The sequence below is a fragment of the Dipodomys merriami genome, unplaced genomic scaffold (assembly GCF_024711535.1).
Source record: "Dipodomys merriami isolate MVZ:Mamm:240054 unplaced genomic scaffold, mDipMer1.0.p SCAF_10, whole genome shotgun sequence".
Classification (NCBI taxonomy): Eukaryota; Metazoa; Chordata; class Mammalia; order Rodentia; family Heteromyidae; genus Dipodomys; species Dipodomys merriami.
Window position 1 is genome coordinate 9518920 of NW_027202271.1, and position 22326 is coordinate 9541245.

The 22326-nt window shown below is 38.3% G+C and overlaps 1 protein-coding gene across 3 annotated transcripts in view; it reads left to right on the forward strand.

Annotated features, from left to right (window-relative positions):
* Tmem117 (transmembrane protein 117) overlaps positions 1-22326 on the forward strand; it is a 376216-nt gene that overhangs the window by 174310 nt on the left and 179580 nt on the right. For all 3 annotated transcript variants that reach the window (XM_070039317.1, XM_070039328.1, XM_070039323.1), the window contains exon 4: positions 13521-13620. In XM_070039317.1, coding sequence (XP_069895418.1) covers positions 13521-13620 — 100 coding nt within the window. The remainder of the gene's footprint in view (positions 1-13520; positions 13621-22326) is intronic.

Below are 22326 nucleotides of genomic sequence, written 5' to 3' on the forward strand. Positions count from 1 at the left end.
TAGTCTTTTTCCTTTGAGTTCCTTCGTTTCTTTCCTCTGAGTTTCTTGGTTTTGTCTAGTTTTAAGTACCTTACCCTCTTATTTGTGATTTTCATTAAATACACTGAAACATCTGAAGTCTGTTTGTATTTAAGAGTGGACAACGAAAACATACTTGAGAAACCTCTGACCATGGATAGATTTGTTGGTGGGTAAAAAACAGGAGAGATATGCTTATGGAACCCTGGCCATTGTACTGAAAACTATTGAATTATTAAGTAAACCTTTGGTCAATTTTCAAGTGAATGTATTTTACTCTATACAGTGGATAGTTTGTTTTCTGATTAAAAAGTTAATTACTGCATTATGTACCACTATTACAACTACACTATTTCTACTGACATATATCCACTAAAATTAACTTGCAGCCAGGTGCTGGTGGCTGACTCCTATAATCCTAGCTACTTAGGAGGCTGAGATCTGAGGCTCAAGGTCCTAAGCCAGACTGTACTAGAAATTCCTTGAGACTCATATTTTCAATTAACCATCACAAAAGCTAGAATTGGAGGGGTGATTCAAGAGGTAGAGCACCAGCCTTGAGAAAACATCTAAGGGACAGTACTCAGGCACTGAGTTCAAGCCTCAGTACACACACACACACACACACACACACACACACACACACACACACACACACACACACACACACACACACAACTTGCTTTTTGTCATACTTTGAGCAGCATTAAAAATTTATCAACATGGGACAAATGCTAGTGGCTCACACCTTTAATCCTAGCTACTCATGAAGCTGAAATCTTGAGGATTGCAGTTCAAAGCCAGTCCTGGCAGGAAAACCCATGAGACTCTCACTTCCAATTAATCTCCAAAAAGCTGTAAATGGAGCTGTGCCTCAACTAGTAGATATAAGCCATGAGTACAAAAGCTCAGGGACAATGCCCAGGTCCTGAGTTCAAACCCCAGGACCAGCACAAAACAAAGAAACAAATGAAACCTCCCAATAAACAACCTGGCAACATTTCAAAGTTATATTATAATATTCTAAATTGTTTAGAAGGAAGTATCAGTATATAGGCCAAATTAATTGATGCTTTTCTGGCTTAGCTTGTAATTCCTGTGTACAATGATAAAAATGGATGTGCTTATTATATATACTTAGTTGACTAGTTCTGAGCACATTGAGTGTTATTTAACATGAAAATGTGATTAGATATAAAACTAACTTAGCTATAAAATTACATTCAAGTTGTTGTGACTCTGTGGAGTGCTTTGGAGATTTACTGAGGTTTTCCTAGCAATAAGCTCAGAATTATGAGAGTTTATCCTTTATTTTTCTAATCACTTTATGAAAAATATGTGAAGGGTCTTGGTTGTATTTGTTTAATTCACTGGAAGTAAAAGGGTGATTTTAAGCATCAAGTTAGATTGTGAGATGTACCGTAAAAGAGTTAAACAGACAGGAAAACTGTGTTAACAAAAAAATTCTGTAGCATTAAAATTATTCTTGAGTCTATATTATTTTCAGTCTTATAAACCTTTAAATTTTACTTTTAAAATATAAAGAACAAATGTAGCTTGTCACTATCCATTTGAATGGAAGTCAAGTATAATTTCTTTTTTTTTTTTGCAAATTTATTTTTATTGTAAAGGTGATGTACAGAAGGTTTACAATTACATAGGTCAGGTAATAAGTACATTTCTTTTTGAAAAATGTCACCCTTTCCCTTGTTTTCTCCCAATTTTTTCCCTCCAGAAGCCCCTCCACCCCCAAGTTGTACAGTTCATTTTCAGCATGGTGCCTAGTGAATATCACTCCTGAATTGGTTCACCCTTGGTCCCACCATTTATGTGCTCCCACCTACCCTCCCCCGAACAGATAAACTTACAGACAAGACAAAAAGTACACAAATCAAAAACAGCAACAAAATGGGGAAAACACATATCACAAAAAATAAACTAAAAAAGAACCCTCTTGTTTCCATTGCCAGTGTTCATTTGAATGGAAGTCAAGTATGATTTTTTTATTCAAATGGAAAAACAAGTGCATGTTAGTATATAATTCTTTTTGTATATGTGCTGTTATTGGGGTTTGAGCTCAAGGCCTAGGTCTGTCCCTTAGTTTTTTTCACAACAAGCTGGTATAATCCATTGGGGCCACAGCTCCACTTCCAGCTTTTTGGTGGTTAATTGGAGATAAAAGTTGTTGGGATTCTTCAGAGAAGTTTCTCTTTAAGTCTTTAGCCCACTTATTTATTGGGCAGTTGTTTCTTTGAGGATTTGTTGTTGAGTTCCAAGTATATTTTAGATATAAGACCCATGTCCATTGTGTGGCTAGTGAAGATCTTCTCCCAATCCGTAGGCTTTCTATTGATCTTGCTAGCTAGGTCCTTTGACATGCAGAAGCTCTGCAGCTTCACGCAATCCCATTTGTCCAACCTTTCTTTCATTTGTTGTGTTTCTGGGTCTCTATTAAGAAAATTTCGGCCTTCTCCAAGGAGACCTAGGGTTTCTCCTATTCCATCCTGTAATGTTTTCAGAGTGTCTGCTTTGACTCTGAGGTCTTTGATCCATTTGGAGTTGATTGTGGTGCAGGGTGATATATAAGGATCTAGCTTTAGTTTTCTACAAGTAGTTAACCAATTTTGCCAGCACCATTTACTGAAGAGGCTGTCTTTCTTCCATTCTTTTTTTTTTTTTTTGGGTCCAGTTGTGGGGCCTGAACTCTGGGCCTGGGCACTGTCCCTCAGCTCTTCAGCTCAAGGCTAGTGCTCTACCACTTGAGCCACAGCGCCACTTCCGGCTTTTTTCTTTTTGCTTATGTGGTACTGAGGAATCGAACCCAGGGCCTCAGGCATGCAAGGCAAGTGCTCTACCACTGAGCCACCTTCCCAGCCCCTCTTCCATTCTATTTATGGCCAATAGACACATGAAGAAATGCTCATCCTCCCTAGCCATAAAAGAAATGCAGAAAGGATGACATTGCCCCATTTGTTAGGAAATGGAAAGACTTGGAAAAAATTATATTAAGTGAAGTAAGCCAAGCCCAAAGAAACATAGGTCCCATGGTTTCCCTTATTTGCAATATCTAGTATATGTCTGAGTCAAGCAGAAAAGGTCAGATAAGGTGATGTTAGGAAAATGAACCCTAAGATATGTATTTTAAGTGTTTTTTTCTTTCATGCATTTTTTCTAACACAATTATAAGATCATTTCTTTGTTGCTTTGTATGTCCCTCTGCCACAGTATAACCCCTGCTTTCACTGTATTTGATGTTGGTATAATTTGTGGAGGGGAAGGGAAAAAACAAACCATTTAAATAGGGATACAGTTGGACCCATTGCAACAATGAGATGCACAAGTCATTATGTTGAGAAAGGAACTTTACAACTTTGGGGGGAGGGGGGAGGTTTGGATAGGGAGGGGTGGGATGGGGTGGGGATGGGAAGGGGAAACAAAGGAGGAGGCTACAATGCTTGATAAGAAATGTACTCATTATCTTGCCCATGTAATTGTAACCCCTCTGTATAGTATTTTCACAATTAAAAAAAAAAGTTGTTGGGATTTTCCTGCCTGGGCTGGCTTCAAATTGCCATCCTCAGATCTTAGCCTCCTGAGTAGCAAAAACTTTGGCAGAGTGGGGGGTGGGTGGGCGTGGGGGTGGGGGAGGTAGGGGAGGGTGTGGGGATGGGGGGGTGGAGAGAGGAAGGGATGGTCTGGGGAAACAAAGGATGAGGCAACAATGCTTGATAAGAAATGTACTCACTATCTTGCCCATGTAATTGTAACCCCTCTGTATCGTATTTTCACAATAATATATATATATGAAAAAAATAATAAAAAAATTACAGGCCTGAGCCACTGGCATCCAGCTAATATATAGTTCTAATATAGTTTGTATCAGCAAGTTTAAAGTAGTGTTACAAGAAATAAAGCATGTAAACTTTTGGCACAATTCTATCATAGGCAAACAATGGTAAACCAGGTGCCTAGTTGTTTCCAGTTTCTAAAGTAATGTGGAAGTTTTCATGTTGTCACAATGAGTAACAATGAGCCATCCCAAGCAGCCATCTTCTTTTCTAGAGTCATACCCTATCACATTTCATTTCATAGCCCTCCTTCAGGATCTCCTCCCTACTGGGAAATGAGTTCTGCCAACATTCCACCATTCAGTAACACACCTGATCATCACTGCATACATCTGTTCTTAAGTCAGAGTGCCAGCCCGTATCCCAGCCTGAGATTTCCAACTCGGCCTGTCTATACAGAAATTGCCCATTCCTTCCAAAACTCAACCCTTTATGGATTCTGGTATTACTTGGACTATAAACAACACTTGGGCATTTAAATCACATTGTCATATTGTCCCTGATTCCCACAATACTTAACTCATCAAAGATTAAGAACATATTTTATTCACTGAAGTAGGTGGTTTTATTTTCCCTAGAATCTGTCTTTTAGGAATGTGATAGATAAATACATACTTAAATGAGTCAAGCATTTATGTAAGATTGAAATAAGAATTATAAAGTCACTTAAATCGCTTGATACCGCAGTAAATGAGAAAGTGCATAAAACCTCTAATGGTAAAATAAGGATTGTAGTATAAGATAAAATGAAAGAAAACATCAGTAGAACAAAACCATCGCATCATATTTATTACTTATTTTAGAAGAAAAAGTTAGAAGCAAGAATCTAGCTAAACCAAAATGAAGAACATAGCCCTCACTTTCTGCAATCACACTGCAAATGTATTTATTTGGAATATGTAATTTGAGCAATAATACAGAAATAAAATATTATAAACCTATTTAATCAAATCTTTATTTTGTGTGTGTGTGTGTGTGTGTGTGTGTGTGTGTAGTGCCAGTCCTGAGGCATGAACTCAGGGCCAGGGTGCTGTTCCTAAGCTATTTTGCTCAAGGCTAGCACTCTACCACTTGAGCCACAGCTACACTTCCAACTTTTTTGGTGCTTAATTGAAGATAAGAGTCTTACAGACCTTCCTGCTTGGATTGGTTTCAAATCATGATCCTTAAGTCTCAGCCTCCTGAGTAGCTAGGATTATAGGTATGAGTCATCAGCACCTAGTTGAATCATAGATTTAATGATCTAGTCTTTTTTTATTGTGAAAATGCTGTACAGAGGGGTTACATTTACATGGGCAAGGTAATGAGTGCATCTTTTTCTTTTATTGTGAAAATACCGTATAGAGGGGTTACAGACATTGCCCCATTTGTTAGGGAATAGAATGACTTGGAAAAAATTATATTAAGTGAAGTAAGCTAGGCCCAATTAGTGCATTTCTTATCAAACATTGTTGCCTCCTCCTTTGTTTCCCCTTCCCATCCCTTCCCATATCCCCCCCTCAACCCTACCCCTTCTCACCCCCCCACCCCACACCAAAGATGTAAAGTTCGTTTTTCGACATAACATCTTGTACATCTCATTGGTGCAATGGGTCCACCTGTATCCCTATTTAAACGATTTGTTTTTTCCCTTCCCCTCCACAAATTATACCAAAATCAAATACAGTGAAAACAGGGGTTATACCGTGGGGGAGGGACATACAAAGCAACAAAGAAATATCTTATAAATATGTTAGACACAATAGCAAGAAAGAAAAAACATTTGAGTCCTTGACTTGCGGTTCATTTCACTTAACATAAACTTATCTGACCATTTCTGTTTGTCTCAGCCATATACTAGTTACTGCAAATAAGGGTAACCATGGGACCTATGTTTCTTTGGGCCTGGCTTACTTCACTTAGTATAATTTTTTCCAAGTCTTTCCATTTTTTCCCATCTCCACCCCGCCCTGCCCCCCTAATTATCTAGTCTTAACAAATTTTCTGAAGAATTAAGAATTAGATTTCAAAATAATTTCACATACATTCCATTAATTTCAATGATTACTTACTAATTCAATGAGTAAATTCAATAAATTAATTACATTAAGAATTAAGAATCTTTAGCTATACATTTAAATCATCCCATGATGATGCGGTTAAATCAAAATACTTATACATATATATGTAGCACATACATTCTCTCTCTCTCTCTCTCTCTCTCTCTCTCTCTCTCTCTCTCTCTCTCTCTCTCTCTCTCTCTCTCTCTCTCTCTCTCTCTATCTTCCCACACAAATGCCATATGAGAGATTATTAAGGCATCATTTTTTCCAGGTCATGAGGGCATGGGCTGGGCTGCTGGGTTAATCATCCTTCCATCACTGTAACAAATAGACCTGTGCTGACCATCTTAAGAAGAGAAAGGTCAGTGTATGCACAGTAACTTGGAAGTAGGGACAGGAGGAGGAAAATGGTGAACCAAGGAAGAGGTGACATTGACCAAGAAGCACTGGAACTCACAATCTGACTTATGGAATTGTAACTGCTTTGTACAACTACTTAATACTAATAATAACTTCTAAAAAAAGAGAGAGAGAAAAGTTTACTTTTGTGCACCGTTTTAAAGGATTCAGTTCCTGATCCGTTTGGCCCATTTGCTTTAGAGACTGTGGAGAAAACATCAAATCAGGGCAGGGATGTGTGTTGGAACTCCATGGCTCAACTGGAGCAGCTGAAAGAAGAGGAAGAGACTGGGGTTCCACTGTCTCCTTCAAAGGAATTTCCTCTAACACCTAAAGACTTCCCACTGGGAGACCTTAACTGTTCCTCCACCTCTGCCTAGCACCACAGCCTGAGACCAAGCTTTTCATACATAGGCCTTTGAGAGGCATTCCAGATCTCACTTACAGCACTTTGAAACCTGGTACTTTCTGGTCCCAGGACTCCTACTTCTCCAGCTTATTAACAAGAAAGAATCCGCAGTAAGGGAGAACACTCACAGGAAAACAGGAAGCTGTTTCATTTTAGATTAAATATGGTCATAGACAACCAATGTGTTGGTAGTGGTGGATAATGGAAAAATAATATTGACTTGAGAGCTTTTTTTCAGAAATAATTTCAGTGGTTTAGAAGTAACCTCAATGGTTAATCAAATGTGGAGGGTAAAAGAAAGGATGGATGCTATATTAAGGCTTTGGTCTTTAGCACCAATGAACTGAACAGAATTGGCTGAAACAAGGTAAGGGATGGGAGGAATGGGTGGATATGTTCACAAAATGGGTTTGAACAATGGAAATTCTATCCACAGTCTTATATATGTCTTCCTTTATGTAGAAGGAATAAGTGAAGAAAATAGAAATGTGAGCTAGTATTTCAGGCTACCTTTTTCAGTTATTAGGACCGGTTTTGACCCCACTATAGATATTTCCCATAGTCCCCTACACTAGACTTTTGTCTGGAGGGTATTACATTTTTATTGTATTATTATTATTATTGTGTTGGTCATGGGGCTTGAACTCTGGGCCTGGGTGCTGTCCCTCAGCTCTTCAGCTCAAGGCTAGTGCTCTACCACTTGAGCCACAGCATCACTTCTGGTTTTCTGGATGGTTTCCTGGAGATAAGAGTCTCACAGACTTTCCTGCCCGGGCTTTGAATGGTGATCCTCAGATCTCAGCCTCCTGAGTAGCTAGGATTACAGGTGTGAGCCACCGGCATCTGGCTTTTTATTGTTATTATAAAGGGGGTGTACAGAAGGGTGACAGTTACATAAGTCAGAAAAATGGTACATTTCTTTTTGGAAAATGTCATCCCTTTCACTTCTTTCTCTGGAGGATTTTTAGATATGTAATGAACTCCATCAAAGTAGTTTACAAGATATTTTAAGCCAAGTTACATTTTATTTACTTGTTCATTTAGGTGCTGGTGGGCTTAAACTCAGGGCCTGGGTGCTGTCCCTTGTGTTTTTTTTGCTCAAGACTAGCACTGTGCCACTCAAGCCACAGCTCCATCTGGCTCTTTGGTGGTTAATTGTAGGTAAGAGGGCCATAGACGTTCCTGCTTATACTGGCTTCCAATCATAGTCTTCAGATCTCAGCCTCCTGAATAGTTAGGATTACCGCTGTGAAATACCAGAGTCTGGTTAAAATGTGAGGTGGAAAATGGTGGACTCGGTGATTAAAGACTCTTTAACCATTTCCTTATAAACACAAAGATTGGAGAAAGGTTAGTGTAATAAATACTAGTTTACTTCTGGGTATTTTGCAGTGAAACAATTTTATTATCTCAATGCATTGAAAATACTTGGAGGTTTTGTGTGAGTTAGAGTATGTCTGATTAATGTAGGTCTGTGCTCATGTAAGTCAGCTCCTTCCTCGTGACTTACATGTGTATGAAGCCGCCATATTGTTTATGTTGCTCTGGCATGGCTGGTTGAGACATTTGTGTCCATCTGAGTTCACTTGGCCAAAGATGGAATCTTTAGTGAAGCAGGAATCCATATGGGTTTGATGATCTATCTGAACTGCCTCCTATTAAATTTTCAAAGACTCAACGCCTAAATTAGCTGGCCCTGACTACATCCATTTCAATTTAAGCAGTAGATGTCAGTGCACTGGAATTTTTTATTGTTAGTGGCCATTTCTCTCACTTGTAAGACTGATTAGTTCAGTGGTAGTCTTATCATTCATTTTGTGTGAGTTTCGGCTCGGTATAGTCATTTAGCTCATAGCTTTCAAGGGGTATGATAGTCTTAGTTGCTCATGTAGTTAAGCTGGTCTGATAACTGTTAATTTATGCCAGATATTATATATTAGAATTTCTACTCATTTGTTATGGACTTGACAGTTAAGCTTGAAATCTCCAGAAAACAATAAAAAAGAACATTAGATTCTAAAAAGAGATTAGTTTAGGATCTTTAAAGACTTGATCAATGATAGACTTACCCTGAAAGGCTAGAGTATTGGCAAGATTTTTTAGAGCCACAAATAGTGAAAATAACAACTAAAATGCAAATGAAAATAAAATCAACATATATAAATTTTTTTAATTTAATTTAATTTTATTTGTGAACATACTGTACAGAGGAGTTACAATTACGTGGGCAGGATAATGCATACATTTCTTACCAAGCATTTTGAAATAACCAAATACCAAGCCAAACTAAAATTTTACTTTACTTTATTTTGTTTGTCCTGGGGCTTGAACTCAGAGCCTCTTTGTGTTCAATGCTAGCCGCTCTACCACTTGAACCGCTGTACCACTTCTGGCTTTTTCTGAGTAGTTTATTGGAGACAAGAATCTCATGGACTTTTCTGCCTGGGCTGGCTTTTGAAACATGATCCTCATATCTCACCTAATAATTGCTGGGATTACAGGTGTGAGCCACCTGTTACCAGCTTGAAATTAAAATTTTAAATAGTGCCTCTTAGCAAAACATAGATTTGAATCATTTCTCCCAACACTAGGTATATGAAACTTCACAATTTCATTTTTTAGAATGATATTCAAATTGGCTAAAATTGCTGATAAAACTATGCGCATACTCTGTCTTTGGCAATGTTGAAAATTTTTATGATAAGTCTGCATATTTATACCTCTTCCTGATATTTGTTCAGAGCAGCAAAAAATATGAATAACAAGTAGCCTTTATGTATCACTATTCACTTTTAAAGATAGCAGCTTTTTCATAAATTATGTGGTCTCTCTTTTGCATTGTTACAACAAGTCATACTTACCATGTGACTGTAACCACAGGGAAGAAAAAAGTTATTTTGTGCTGATATTTCATTCTAGGGGAATTAGAACAGCTATCTTGTGGTCATGGAGCTAGAAAAGTAGTTGGAGAAAATAAAGGGAATAAACCAAACAATTTAGTAATGTTTTTAGTGTCTTCTTATGTATACATGTTCTTAATGATTCTGTCTCATTTTATTGATGTTACTAAGGTTTGATGTTCACAGGTCTACCCATCCCATATGGAAATATAAATGAATCATTTGATCATTCCATAATTTTCTAAGTTTATCCCATGTTTACTCATCAATTACTATATGTAACAAGTATTCTGAGTACTGAAGAATATAGCCCAAAGATTACTCTGTCATCCTAGAACTTATTTTCTTCTTTTAGGTTATTTTTTTCTCTTGTTTTTCAGTGATATGGTCTTATCTCTTGACATCCTAGTAACTCTTGAATAGTGGATAGATGCCACGTGTAAAAATGTATACAGGATCTAGGTATCTAGAAGATATCTTATTTTTTATAGCAAAGGCTTATTCTTTCATCTACTAGGGAGAAAGAATAAAAAACAGAACCACGAAATACGTGTATAAAATATGGTTTACATTCGTCAAGGATCCATTCATCTGTGCTTTGTGCTTTGGTCTACCTATCCCGTATTTTCTCAGACCATATTCTGTAGCAAAATTTGAACTCCAGGGACCCCCTCCTGACGCTGCCAACCGACAAAATGCTCTTGTGAGACTTAGTTTTGTGGCCTCCTCCCCCAGTAAGTTCAGAATTTGTTCAGTGTCTGGGAAGGCCAGTCACATGTGTGTCATGGTCTCATTTGGATTTTTCCTTTCTCTCTTGAATCTTGCCTCCCTAAATTTCCAATATTATCTCTCTAGTACACATTCCTATCCTCTTGCTTTTCAGGTGAAGCCAGAAAATGTCCTCTGAGAAATGACAGTTAGCCTTTCACTGACTCTGCCCTTTGCATAATTCTTTCCACCACCGTATCTTTTTACTTTCTGGTCTTCATGTCAGCTCTGTAATGCCTTTAAGATATTTCTTAATGTTATCTAGATGAATTCTTTTTCCTAAAATATAGTTTTATTATTCTTAGGAAGTAGTACAAAGGATGTGCCATTCAACAAAGAAGTTTATGAATACAAGGAGCTTTGATCAATGTCACCTCTTTTATCATTCTCCTCCATCCCTCCCAACTCCACCCTTTCCTCAATTTTCTTCCTTTTGTAGGTTTGCTTTGAATTTTATGACCTGCATTCTCCCCTGCTTTTTCTCTTCATTCTTCTCTTCCTCTCTCCTTGATCCCCATTTTCTCTTTTGAGTACTTACTTGTTTCCTGGTGTTTATTTTGTTGCACTATGAGTTAGTCTTTCTAAGGAATTACACCATTTAAGTTCTCTCCTGAATCTACCATAATTCAGTTATTACATTTGTGTATACTTGCTTACTACCTTAAAATGTTTGTTTATATCTTTACAAATTAATTTGAGATTCTGCATGAAAGAAAAATTGATCTTTTGTCTTTCTGGGCCTGACTGAATTCATTTAGCAGATTTTTTTTCAAGGTCTTTCTTTTTTTTTAATTTTTTTAAGGGGGAAAGTTTTGTATTTTATTTAGATTAATTTTAGTCATTCTTGGCTGGATCATTTATTTGTTATAAGTGTATCCAGGCATCTATATTTTTAGATACTGAGGTACTAGAATGTTGCTTTCTCCGATACATCTCTGCATAGCCACAAATAATGTACACTGACATCTTCATCCTACCCTAATGTATTTTAGAATTCATTGGCAAACCCAACAAGTAGGAAAATGATATTGAGCGTAATCTTCATAATAGATGTTTTTAAAGAGCTGGGCAATTACCCGAGCAAATACTCTAGAACACATGGAATTCAACGCTTGGCAGCTGTCCAATGATGGTAGTGCTGAATGAAGTCACCCTTGTTATCCACCATATCTTGGGAGTGTTCAAATAAAATCTATTTCCATTGGTGATTCTACAATGATTAAGAACCCAATTCATGGTGGTTCTGAGAAGCCGATGTTTCTCCATGCTGCTGTTGACTTATTATAACCTGTCTTTAAAGGTATTAATGTGTTGATCTACCATGTCTACCAAAATACATGGGGGAAAGTAGATCTGTGTTATTACATCTTCACAAATACAGAAAGTGTAGCATAATGACTAAATGTATGTATTTGAGGGTCAATACAGTTAGAATTTAAATGTTGACTATTTACCAGATGCTTACTTTAAGCAAGTTGCAAAAATTCTGAAAGTTAATCTTATGTCCATAAAAACCATTTTGTTATGCCTACATGGAGGAGACACTGTACTTAAGATGAACATTGTAAGCAATCAGTTATGATAGTTACAAGTCTTTAGCTGCTATGAAAATTCATGGAATTAGGTATTACAATTTTGTGGTGAAAACTCAACCTATTTACATAGACCTTCTAAAGTAAGTGAACAAAATGTGTGGAAAATTAACTATTTTATGACTTTAAGTTTGCTTTTGTTGTTAGCTGAAACAACTTAAGTATCTGCTTTTTTGGGGGTAACAAAACCACTTAAAATAACTGCAGAAAGAAAGACTGAATTGGTATGTTGTATCTCTCAGTGACTTACAAACACACTTTTTTCATAATATTAGTAGATAACAAATATGATTGAATGTAAAACTAATTTGGAAGAATCAAATTTAACTAGCATTCCAAATTGTACAGGTATTATCATGTTTTAAAAAGGAACAAAATTAAAAGAAGAAAAAAAGTCTATTGTCAAGAGCTCATGTCTATAATTCTAGCTACTCAGGAGGCTAAGATCTAAGGATCACAGTTTGAAGTCAGCGTAGACCATGAGACTCTTATCTATACTTAGCTACCAAAAATGCCAAAGGTGGAGCTGTGTCTCAAGTGGCAAAGTGTTAGCCTTGGCGGGAGGGGGGCGGGAGGAGCTCAGGGACCATACAATGCCCAGGCCTTGAGTTTAAGCTCCATGACCAGGACAAAAAAATGAAAATAAATAAATAAATAAAATCCCAAGAGTTAAAAAACTGAAAGAGAGAAAAATAACTCCTAATAACCATTTATTAGTTATGTGTTATTGATTGAGCCTGTTGGCCGTTCCCTGAATCTCTCTCAGTTTTCTCAGAGAAATTTTAAAAGGGGAAAAACAATAATTAGTAACAAAAATTATGGGAAAATAAAATGTTAATATAGGGCACCGCAACCTTTTATATGGATATTTAACAATTGGCCATGTCTTTGATGAATCTCTGAGTTGTGAAGGATCTGATCTGTTCATATCAGAAGCGAACAAGAATTTGCTGTACAAAAATAAAATGATAAGATTGAATATTCCAGGTATTGTTATATCAGTAGAAATTTCAATCACACACATCCAGACCAAATTTCACATCGCTTGACTCTGCAGAAAATATTCTTAAAACAACACTATTCAAGAGTGATATTATATCTGAAGCCTAGCTCAACCCCCTTTTTCAGTAATTCTGATTTTGACAGAACTGGAGTCTGGTTAGTTCTTCTCTCCCCTTTCAAGTTCTGAGATTCAAGAATTGTTTTTTGCTCTGCTCAGCCTTGGGTGAGCATGAAATGCTGTCATGACTGAGCCATTTCTGTGTTAGTTTTCAGAAGCTGTTGTCATTCTTGCAGCTCAGATGTAAAATGCATAGGGTAATTGCTAGAGTCACAACCCAGCCTTGCAGTGGAGTTTGAAACCCACCCCCATATCTTCAAACTCTTCCCTGCCTTTCAAATGTATCAACAAGTGTGGGGAGAGACACATGTTAAGGGGAGAAAGTTTATCCAGAGGGAAACAGTCCTTCAGGAGGGCTGAAGCAGGAAGTTTGGACTGACTAGCTCACTGAGTCTGGGCAATGCCTTGTTGTTTGTTTCCACAGAGCGTATATCATTACAGACTATATGGGCATCCGCAATGAGAGTTTCATGAAATTAGCCGCAGTAGGGACCTGGATGGGAGACTTTGTCACAGCTTGGATGGTAAGAAAACTTTAACTTCTCTCATTTTCAAACCTATCTCACATGGAAGAAACATTTATAATGTTGGAAAGATTCTGATTTGGATGGTTTGGGATATAGTCATTACTTTTCTTTTGAGTAGAACAAATTTATAAATACCGATAAGACCAGAGATTTTATGAATATCTATGAAACCTCGGAAAGAAATTTATCAGATTATCTATCTTTCTATCTATCTATCTATCTATCTATCTATCTATCTATCTATCTATCTATCTATCTATCTATCTATTTATCTATCTACTATCATCAATCTATCATCAACATATGTATCTATCTTTCCATGTATGTATGTATATCAATGTATCTATGTACCTATATATCTGTGTTTCTACCTATCATCTATGAATCCACCTATCATCCATGAATTTTATCAATGTATCTAAATTCATGTATATATGTATCATTTATGTGTCTATACATATCTATGTCTCTATCATATAGGAATGTATCTATCAATTAACCATCTATGTATCTTTTTACGTATCTAGCTACATCTCTACTTATCAGTCTACCTATCTACCTACCTACCTATCTAGAAATAAACAAATGTGTGTATTTGAGCTTACAGGCATATAAAGATTTCTTAGCAAAAAATGTTCTCCTGTGCAATTCTCAATAATCTTGTCAAGACTGATTTTTTTGACACAATTTCCAGGTAAGGAATGTGAAAGAGGAGGATCCCACACATCCATCCCAGGGCACCACGCAGAGGCAGGCAGGCACAGGGAGAAAAATTATTGTAAGATTTATTAGAGGAGCCATATTTCCCCCAAGAGGGAGCACATGGCCTCTGTCCCCATCAAGTAGCAGGAGGGTCTTGAGGGATAGAAAGTGAGGTAGATGGGCATTCAGGTGGGTCTGAGCGGAGAGAGGGAGGGGCCAGCTGTAAGGAGGGAACTCCAGGAATGGAATGGGAGGGGCCCAGGTGTGGGTGGAGCTGAGGACCAAAGCTGAGCAGAATACTAACAGAATGGTAGTCTTGCCTGGCTTAGAAGACCATAGGAAAAATTCTTTCAGGATTTTAAAAATAGATCACCTCTCTGGGAATTTTTTTTTCCACCTTGACTATATGAACTTAATGATAATAGAGTTTTAGGAATTCTTTTCATCTGTTGTACATGACTAACATTTTATTATTATAAGCCTGCAACTAATAAACAACCCGTATTTCATGCTGAGCTCATCTGCTAAGAGAATAACTTCTGTTTTGAACCATTAGATTAGTTAACTTTAAAGATGGTCTCTATGTATCATCTATTTGCAAAAGAATCAGAGTGGAATTCTCATAAAGATAGAATGCTTCACTGACACCTTTCACGACTGTAGTTAATTTGCTTTGCTAGGCCATTCACTGGAAAATGAGAAGACCTAACAAAGAAAGGTAATAATACCAGACTCCAATGAGATTGGACTGGGCATATTTTTACAGTTATGTCCAACTTTCATTGGTACACAGCAGAGGCCCTGCTATCTTTATTTATCTCTTTGCTTTTTACCCAGAACAGATATTTTCAAGGAACAAGGAGCAGTTCTTACTTAGCCACGGATTATCTTTCAACAGGGTTAAGTAGAGCACTGCATAATGAGACTTAGGTAAACATTGACAGCCTAGACAATGGCACTGTAGCTATGTTTCTAGGTTTCTATGTTCATATTCATGATAACAAAATCAAGCAAGGACACATCTCTCAATGCATGTAGTCTGGTGTTGAGTGGAGTGTGACTATTGAAGCCAAAGGTTTTGTGCATCCTTTCCTGTCCCTTTGATTTTTCAGATGCTAACAGAATAGATAACCAGGCGTATCACATTTTATTAACACTCAGATGGAAACTTCAAATATGATTTATTTATTATCACCAGAAATAGCCATTTGAATAGAGTAGCTATCGAGATCAGGCTGCCTTGTTTCAAAATGTCCATTTCCACTGGGAAAAGCTGCTTAGAAGGAGACACAGGTGGGCTACGATGACTCATTCCTGTAATCCTAGTTTGTATCTCAAGAGGCTGAGATCTCAGGATCGTGGCTCAAAGTTATTCTGGGCTAGAAAGTCTGTGACACTTTTCATCTCTGTTTAACCACCAACAAGCCAGAAGTAGAGCTGTGGTTCAAGTGGTAGGGTGTCAGCCTTGAACAAAATAGCTAAGGGACAGCTCCTAGGCCCTGAGTTCAAGCCCCAGTATACACATGCACACACACACACACACACACACACACACACACACACACACACACACACAACAAAGAGAGACACAGAAGTTGAAAAATATAGTATCTTTAAAATTTGGGAAGATGTTTTTGAAATTTTCAATCTTTTTTTCTAAATTAACTATGATTGTAATTTTGACTTTACAGTGAGTCTGCTCAATAAAATGGAAAAGAGGGCTAGATCAAGAATTCAGAAATTACCAATAGCACTAGCTCACATTTGTAACCCTAGCTACTAAAGAGGCTAAGAGCTGAGGGTCTTGAATTGAAGCCAGCCAATCTGTAGGACTCTTATCTCCAACTAACCACCAAAAGGCCAGATGTAGAGCTGTGGGTCAAGTGGTAGAGCACCAGCCTTGAGCAAAAGAAGCTAAGGGACAGTGCCCAGGCCCCGAGTTCAAGCCCCAGGACAAACACATACACTGAAGATGAGTTCAGAAATCATTATTGGGGGCTAGGAAGGTGGCTCAGTGGTAGAGTGCTTCCTTTGCATGCCTGAGGCCCTGGGTTCGATTCCTCAGCATCACATAAGCAAAAAGCCAGAAGTGGTGCTGTGGCTCAAGTGGTAGAGCACTAGCCTTGAGCTGAAGAGCTGATGATAGCGCCCAGACCCAGAGTTCAGGCCCCACGACTGGACCAAAAAAAAATTTCCATTCTTGCTGGTCTTTGGTAGCTCACGCCAGTAATCCTAGCTACTTAGGAGGCTGAGATCTGAGGATCAGAGTTCAAAGCCAGCCCAGGAAGGAACATCCATGAGACTCTTATCTCCAATAAACCACTAGGAAAAAAACCCTGGAAGTGGCACTGTGGATCAAGTGGTAGAGCGCTAGCCTTGAGCTGAAGCACTCAGGGACAGCGCCCAGGCCCAGAGTTCAAGACCCACAACTGACCAAAACATAAAACAATTTAAAAAAAAAAGGAATTATTCACTGAACCTGTCACCTTCCAGAAATCCCATACTGTCTTCAAAGGCCAAGTTCACCCAGTTTGTAAATGGGTTAATAGTTCATATCTGTGTGTAAAGATGGCATGTGTGGCCCTGTGATAGAGCTTAACATGCTGAAATATAAATAGATAGAGTGCTGCTGGCCGGCCCTGTCCCTTGAAATGGTGGCGAAGACAGGTCATTTATCAAACCTCATTTGCCTGGGCTTCTCGTGTCCTAGCTGGTGACCCAGGAGTGTGGCCATCCCACACTGTTTCGGGGGAAGTTTCCTCCCAGCCAACCAATGCTGAAGTCAACTGAACTGAAGAAGTGTATTGCTTTCTAGATTAGCTCCAAACTTAAAACTGAATCTACAAAATCAGGCTTACAAAATCATTGTATTATTTGTTGGCTATGCCAGCAATGGATACAGAAGCTATTTATTTTCTTTTGATTCTTTTGTGACTTTATTTCTTCTTCCTCTTTTCCTTTTCTCCTCCTCCTCCTTCTTCCATTCCCCTCCTCTCCTATTTTTCCTCCTCCTCCTCCTCCTCCTCCCCCTCCTCCTCCTCCTCCCCCTCCTCCTCCTCCTCCCCCTCCTCCTCCTCCTCCTCCTCCTCCTCCTCCTCCTCCTCCTCCTCCTCCTCCTCCTCCTCCTCCTCCTCCTCCTCCTCCTCCTCCTCCTCCTCCTCCTCCTCCTCCTCCTCCTCCTCCTCCTCCTCCTCCTCCTCTTCTTCTTCTTCTTCTTCTTCTTCTTCTTCTTCTTCTTCTTCTTCTTCTTCTTCTTCTTCTTCTTCTTCTTCTTTCTTTTCTCCTTCCTCCTCTTCTTTCTACCTCCTCCTCTCTTCTTCCTCCTCTCCCATTTTTCTTCCTCTTCCTCTTCCTCCTCCTCTTCTTCTTCTTGCAGGAACCGGGTGTTGAACCCCGCCTGTGTATGTTGTTCCTTAGTTTTTTCATTTAAGGCTGCTTCTACCCACCGAGCCACACCTCCACTTCCAGATTTTAGCTAGTTAAATGGAGATGAGAGTCTCATAGACCTTTCTGCCTAGATTGGCTTCCACTGAAGTCCTCAGATCTCAGCCTCCTGAGTAGCTAGGATTTTTTTAAAGCAAAAAGTAGATTCTATTTGAATCCTTTCTGGGTAACCTTCCTGCCACACTTTTCTGTTCTCTCTGTGGTTAAGCTCATGATCTTGATCTCTTTCCAATACAGTTTATCCTATCATTACTGTTTTAATGCCTTGTATTTCTATCAGCAAACCTGATAATTTTTTTTTCTGATAACAAGATTGTTACTTTAATTGGAAGTATGGCTAAAATGGTAGAGTACTAGCCTTGAGCAGAAAAACCTAAAGGACAGCACCAAGGCCCTAAGTTCAAGGCCTACTACTGGCGCACACGCGCGCGCGCACACACACACACACAGATTACTCCTTTATTAAAAAAAAAACAACAAAGAAAGAAACAACCAAACCTGGGGACTGAGCCAGTCACCCAGTCACTGGTGGCTCACCTGTAATCCTAGCTACTTGGGAGGCTGAGATCTGAAGATTGAAGTTCATAGCCAGCCAGTGCAGGAAAGCCCAGGAGATTCCTATCTCGAATTAATCACCAAAAAGCCAGAAGTGGAGCTGTGGCCCAAGTGGTAGAGCATTGGCCTTGAACAAAAAGCTCAGGGACAGCACCCAGACCCTGGGTTTAAGCTCCAGGACCAGGATAAAAAAAGCAACAAAAACAAAATCTAAGACTGAATTGAGAGTCAAGATAATCATGTTGGTGTAGGTTTAACCATTCACATTATTTTTGGCATATGGTTTAGAATCATTCCCCCCACTTCTTCTCTTCACCTCCCCCCCCCCAGTTAGACTAAGGGATTGAAATAGCAGAGGAAATTCTGAGCTCTCCTGCCTTGAGAGTGCAGTCACGCAGCAAGTGTTCCCAAAGCACATCGCTTCAGTCCTCACTTCTATCCACTAGAGGGGCAGGAAATGTCCACATCAATATTTATACGTCTACATATGTGGGCATTGATAACATTTTAAAAAATAATATTTTTCCTCATGAGAGGCGGCTCAGGAAGCTTTGACCTTCATGTACGAAGGAATTCTTCGTATGAATTGAATAACAATGATGGGAATGACTTGCCATGGGAAAACAATGACTGTCCCCATTAATAATCAAGGCATGCTTCTTAATGTATTTATGAAATGGAGGATTTTTTTCTTTTATGAAATAATGAATTTTTTCCCATAGTTTGAAACAATATCTGGACTGATGTGAGCCCCCTAAAACAAGACTGATATCAACCAATCTGAGAACTATTGGTGGGGGCTTTTACACTATTGAATATCAAGCGCTAGCAGGTACAGTTTTGCTTGTGTAGCCCTGAGAGGTGTTCAGCCTTCAGGAGACCTTATGCAAACACAAAAATGTATCCTACCAGGTGAAGGTCACTATTTTTTGTTGCTGCTGTTGTTAAATAAATTCTTACGATTGAAATAAAAGTGCATGCCTAGAATCCTAGCTTACTCAGGAAGCTGAGAATGGAGGACCACAGTTCGAAGCCAGCCCAGACATGGAAGAATATGAGACTTTGTACCTCCAATTAACCACCCAAGAGCCAGAAGTGGAGCTGGGGCTCAAGTGTTAGAGAGCCTGTCTTGAGTGAAAAAGCTAACAGAGAGCACCCAAGTCCTGAGTTCAAGCCTGAGTACCAGCTCTTCTCGTTTATCTATGGGTAATAGTCCCCTTTCCCTAGCCTTTGGTACATTGTATTGTCTTACTCTCAATGGTGCCAATTAGTATGAGTCATGACAGTGACAGGGCTCAAGGTTTTCTGAGGCCATACACAACCTATCTCCTCCTGATTTTCACAGAACATTGCATGGGTTTGTCATATTATTAGTAGAGTGTTGTTTGTAGATTGAAAGCTTCTACCATGAAATGATGTCACAGTCACGTGACACAATTGACCCCTTTATCAGGTAACTTCACCTGCTTGTTGGTGACTGATTGGAGATAAGAGGCTCAGGGACTTTCCTGCTTGAGCTGGCTTTGATCCATGATCCTCAGATTTCAGCCTCCTGAGTAGCTAGGATGACAGGTATAGGACACTGGTGCCTGGCTTGTCACTTTGTTTTAATGTGAGGTGATGATTATAACTGTTTATAAACTTGTACATAACTTTAATGTTGTTTTCTTGAAATTTGGCAAGCACAATCTACTAGCACCTAAGGGTGCTTGTTGTACTGTAACTATTTTACTATCAAATAATTATATTATTATCAACTGTTATATTATCATGTGATAAATGTTCACATTTGTCATTTGAACGACAACTTTTTGCTTTTGTTTCTTACACATTCTATTTCTTCAGAAATATTTTATAATGAATAATTTCTATTTCCATCATCTTTGGGTCATTCATTGTGAACTTTCCTTCTCTCCTTGAATGGAAGCTGGGGATATCCAACTATGTTCACGGTTACGTTCCGAGCACTCATTTTGGAAAAAGGAATAAAAATAGATGCTCAAGAAATGTTTTTCGAAAGGACCGATAGGCCATAAACACACACACAGATGCACCGTTTCATTTCTGCTTTTCCAATTTCAATTTTGTGAGTGCACCAGATGGGTGTTCTAGAATGCCAGGACTGTAGAGAAAAGAGAGCTATAGTGTTTGAAGCATGTCAGTATTAGTGTACTTTTTCCTTCTTCAGCCCACTTCCTCAGGCTGTGAACTTACTTGTGCTAGATTTCTTTCTAGAACCATGAAACACATGCTTGTGTACAGCCTTGAAGGGAGATTTTCCAGAATGGCTATAGAACCCTTCTACATAAAGGGTAGGAGAATAAAGTGAAGGCTGAGCCTGGCAAACCTTCCAGTCATTGCTAGAAGTGTCAAGTCCTAGATTTAACTGCAAGGTAAAAAAGAACCTGTGTTGAAGTAAAGGATGGAGGAAGAGAGGAAGGAAGGAGGGAAGAAAGGGAGAGAGGGAGAAAGGAAGGAAGGAAAGAATTACCTGTATTTCTTTTATTTCTCAGAATTAAAAACAGTTTATTTGGTTAAAATTTTCTAGCATATAAACACATCAGTATATTTTAGACTATTCTGCAAATGCTAAGTTTATCAATGAGTAATAACCTGAAAAATAACCAAATCAACTGTAGCTTGTTATTTTCTCTAGAAGTGAACTAGACAATTTTTATTATGATCAATGCCAGTTTTCTAATTATTTCTCTTCCATGGATATTTCAAAGTGACAGGATAAAAAAAAAGCCTAATTGAATTTGATTTAGTGTTGGAAATTAAGTAGTAATAATAGCTTTACTGAACTTTAAAACAGAAAAGAATTTAAACTGTAAAACATGGGTTTGAAAGACAGGGTTATCAAATTCAATCTGCATGTGAATAGATATTCACACAGATAGGTTCAAATCAGGCATTCAACATCTGGAGATGGACCCCACACCTGAACATTACTCTGTTTTTCTCTCTTTTCTCCTTTGGAGTTCTAATATTTAGTGAAACTCACCTGACATCTGAAAAATGTATATGGTACATTTCATTGTTTTATACAGTGAAAGTAGAATCTACATTAAACCTTTAATTTAGTATTTTATTATCTTTTCATAAAGACTCACACCTGTAATCCTAGCTACTCGGGAGGCTGAGATCTTGAGGATCACAGTTTGAAGCCAGTCCATGAAACTTTTAACCACCAAAAAGCCCAAAGTGGAACTGTGGTTCAAACCTTGAAAAGCTCAGGGACAGTGTTCAGGCCCTGAGTTCAAAACCCAGGACTGGCACACACGCATACAAAAATTCTTTTGAAGAGTTTTCTTAGGAAGAAACATACATCACTTACGCAGAGCATTTGATTTGTTGAGTAAATGCTTTTCAGGGAAACTGGAAGGGGATGGAGAGAAACAGGAACAAGAAAGGAAGGCAGGCAGGCAAAGATGTGTCACGTGACATTAGGTAGTGTACACTCTTGATCTGGACCACGGGGCACAGGTTAGCCTATTGAGAACAATGGAGGATGCAAGTTAGCAATCTGTTTTCTGGACAAAGCGGCAACATGAATTGCCTTCTAGACAAAACCAAGGACAGTAGACTTAATGGTACCTACATTTGCCAGAAAAAAAAAAAAAAAAAACGAAAACAAGAACCAAAATCAAAAGAACCCGCTGCCTGTTTATTTGATCATTTGATTGAAACAAAAACATAAAAGAACAAGAAAGGGATTGTACATTTTTTTCTTTCTATTTATTAAGCAACAGAACTAAAAGTGGTCATTTTGCTTTTTCAGGTATAAATATTTTAAAGTTTCTATAAATATTTTAGATATGTGCGTTATGTTCTATCAAAATAAGTTCTCACTGAAAAATTAATAAGACAGGAGGGGCTTACCTCCTATATTCGGATTGTATCACAAATGGTAATGGGGTGGATCTTCTAATTTTCAAGACTGTTGGATTTTAAATAGTATACATAGGATGTGATGTACAATGAATTTTAAAAAAAGTAAAA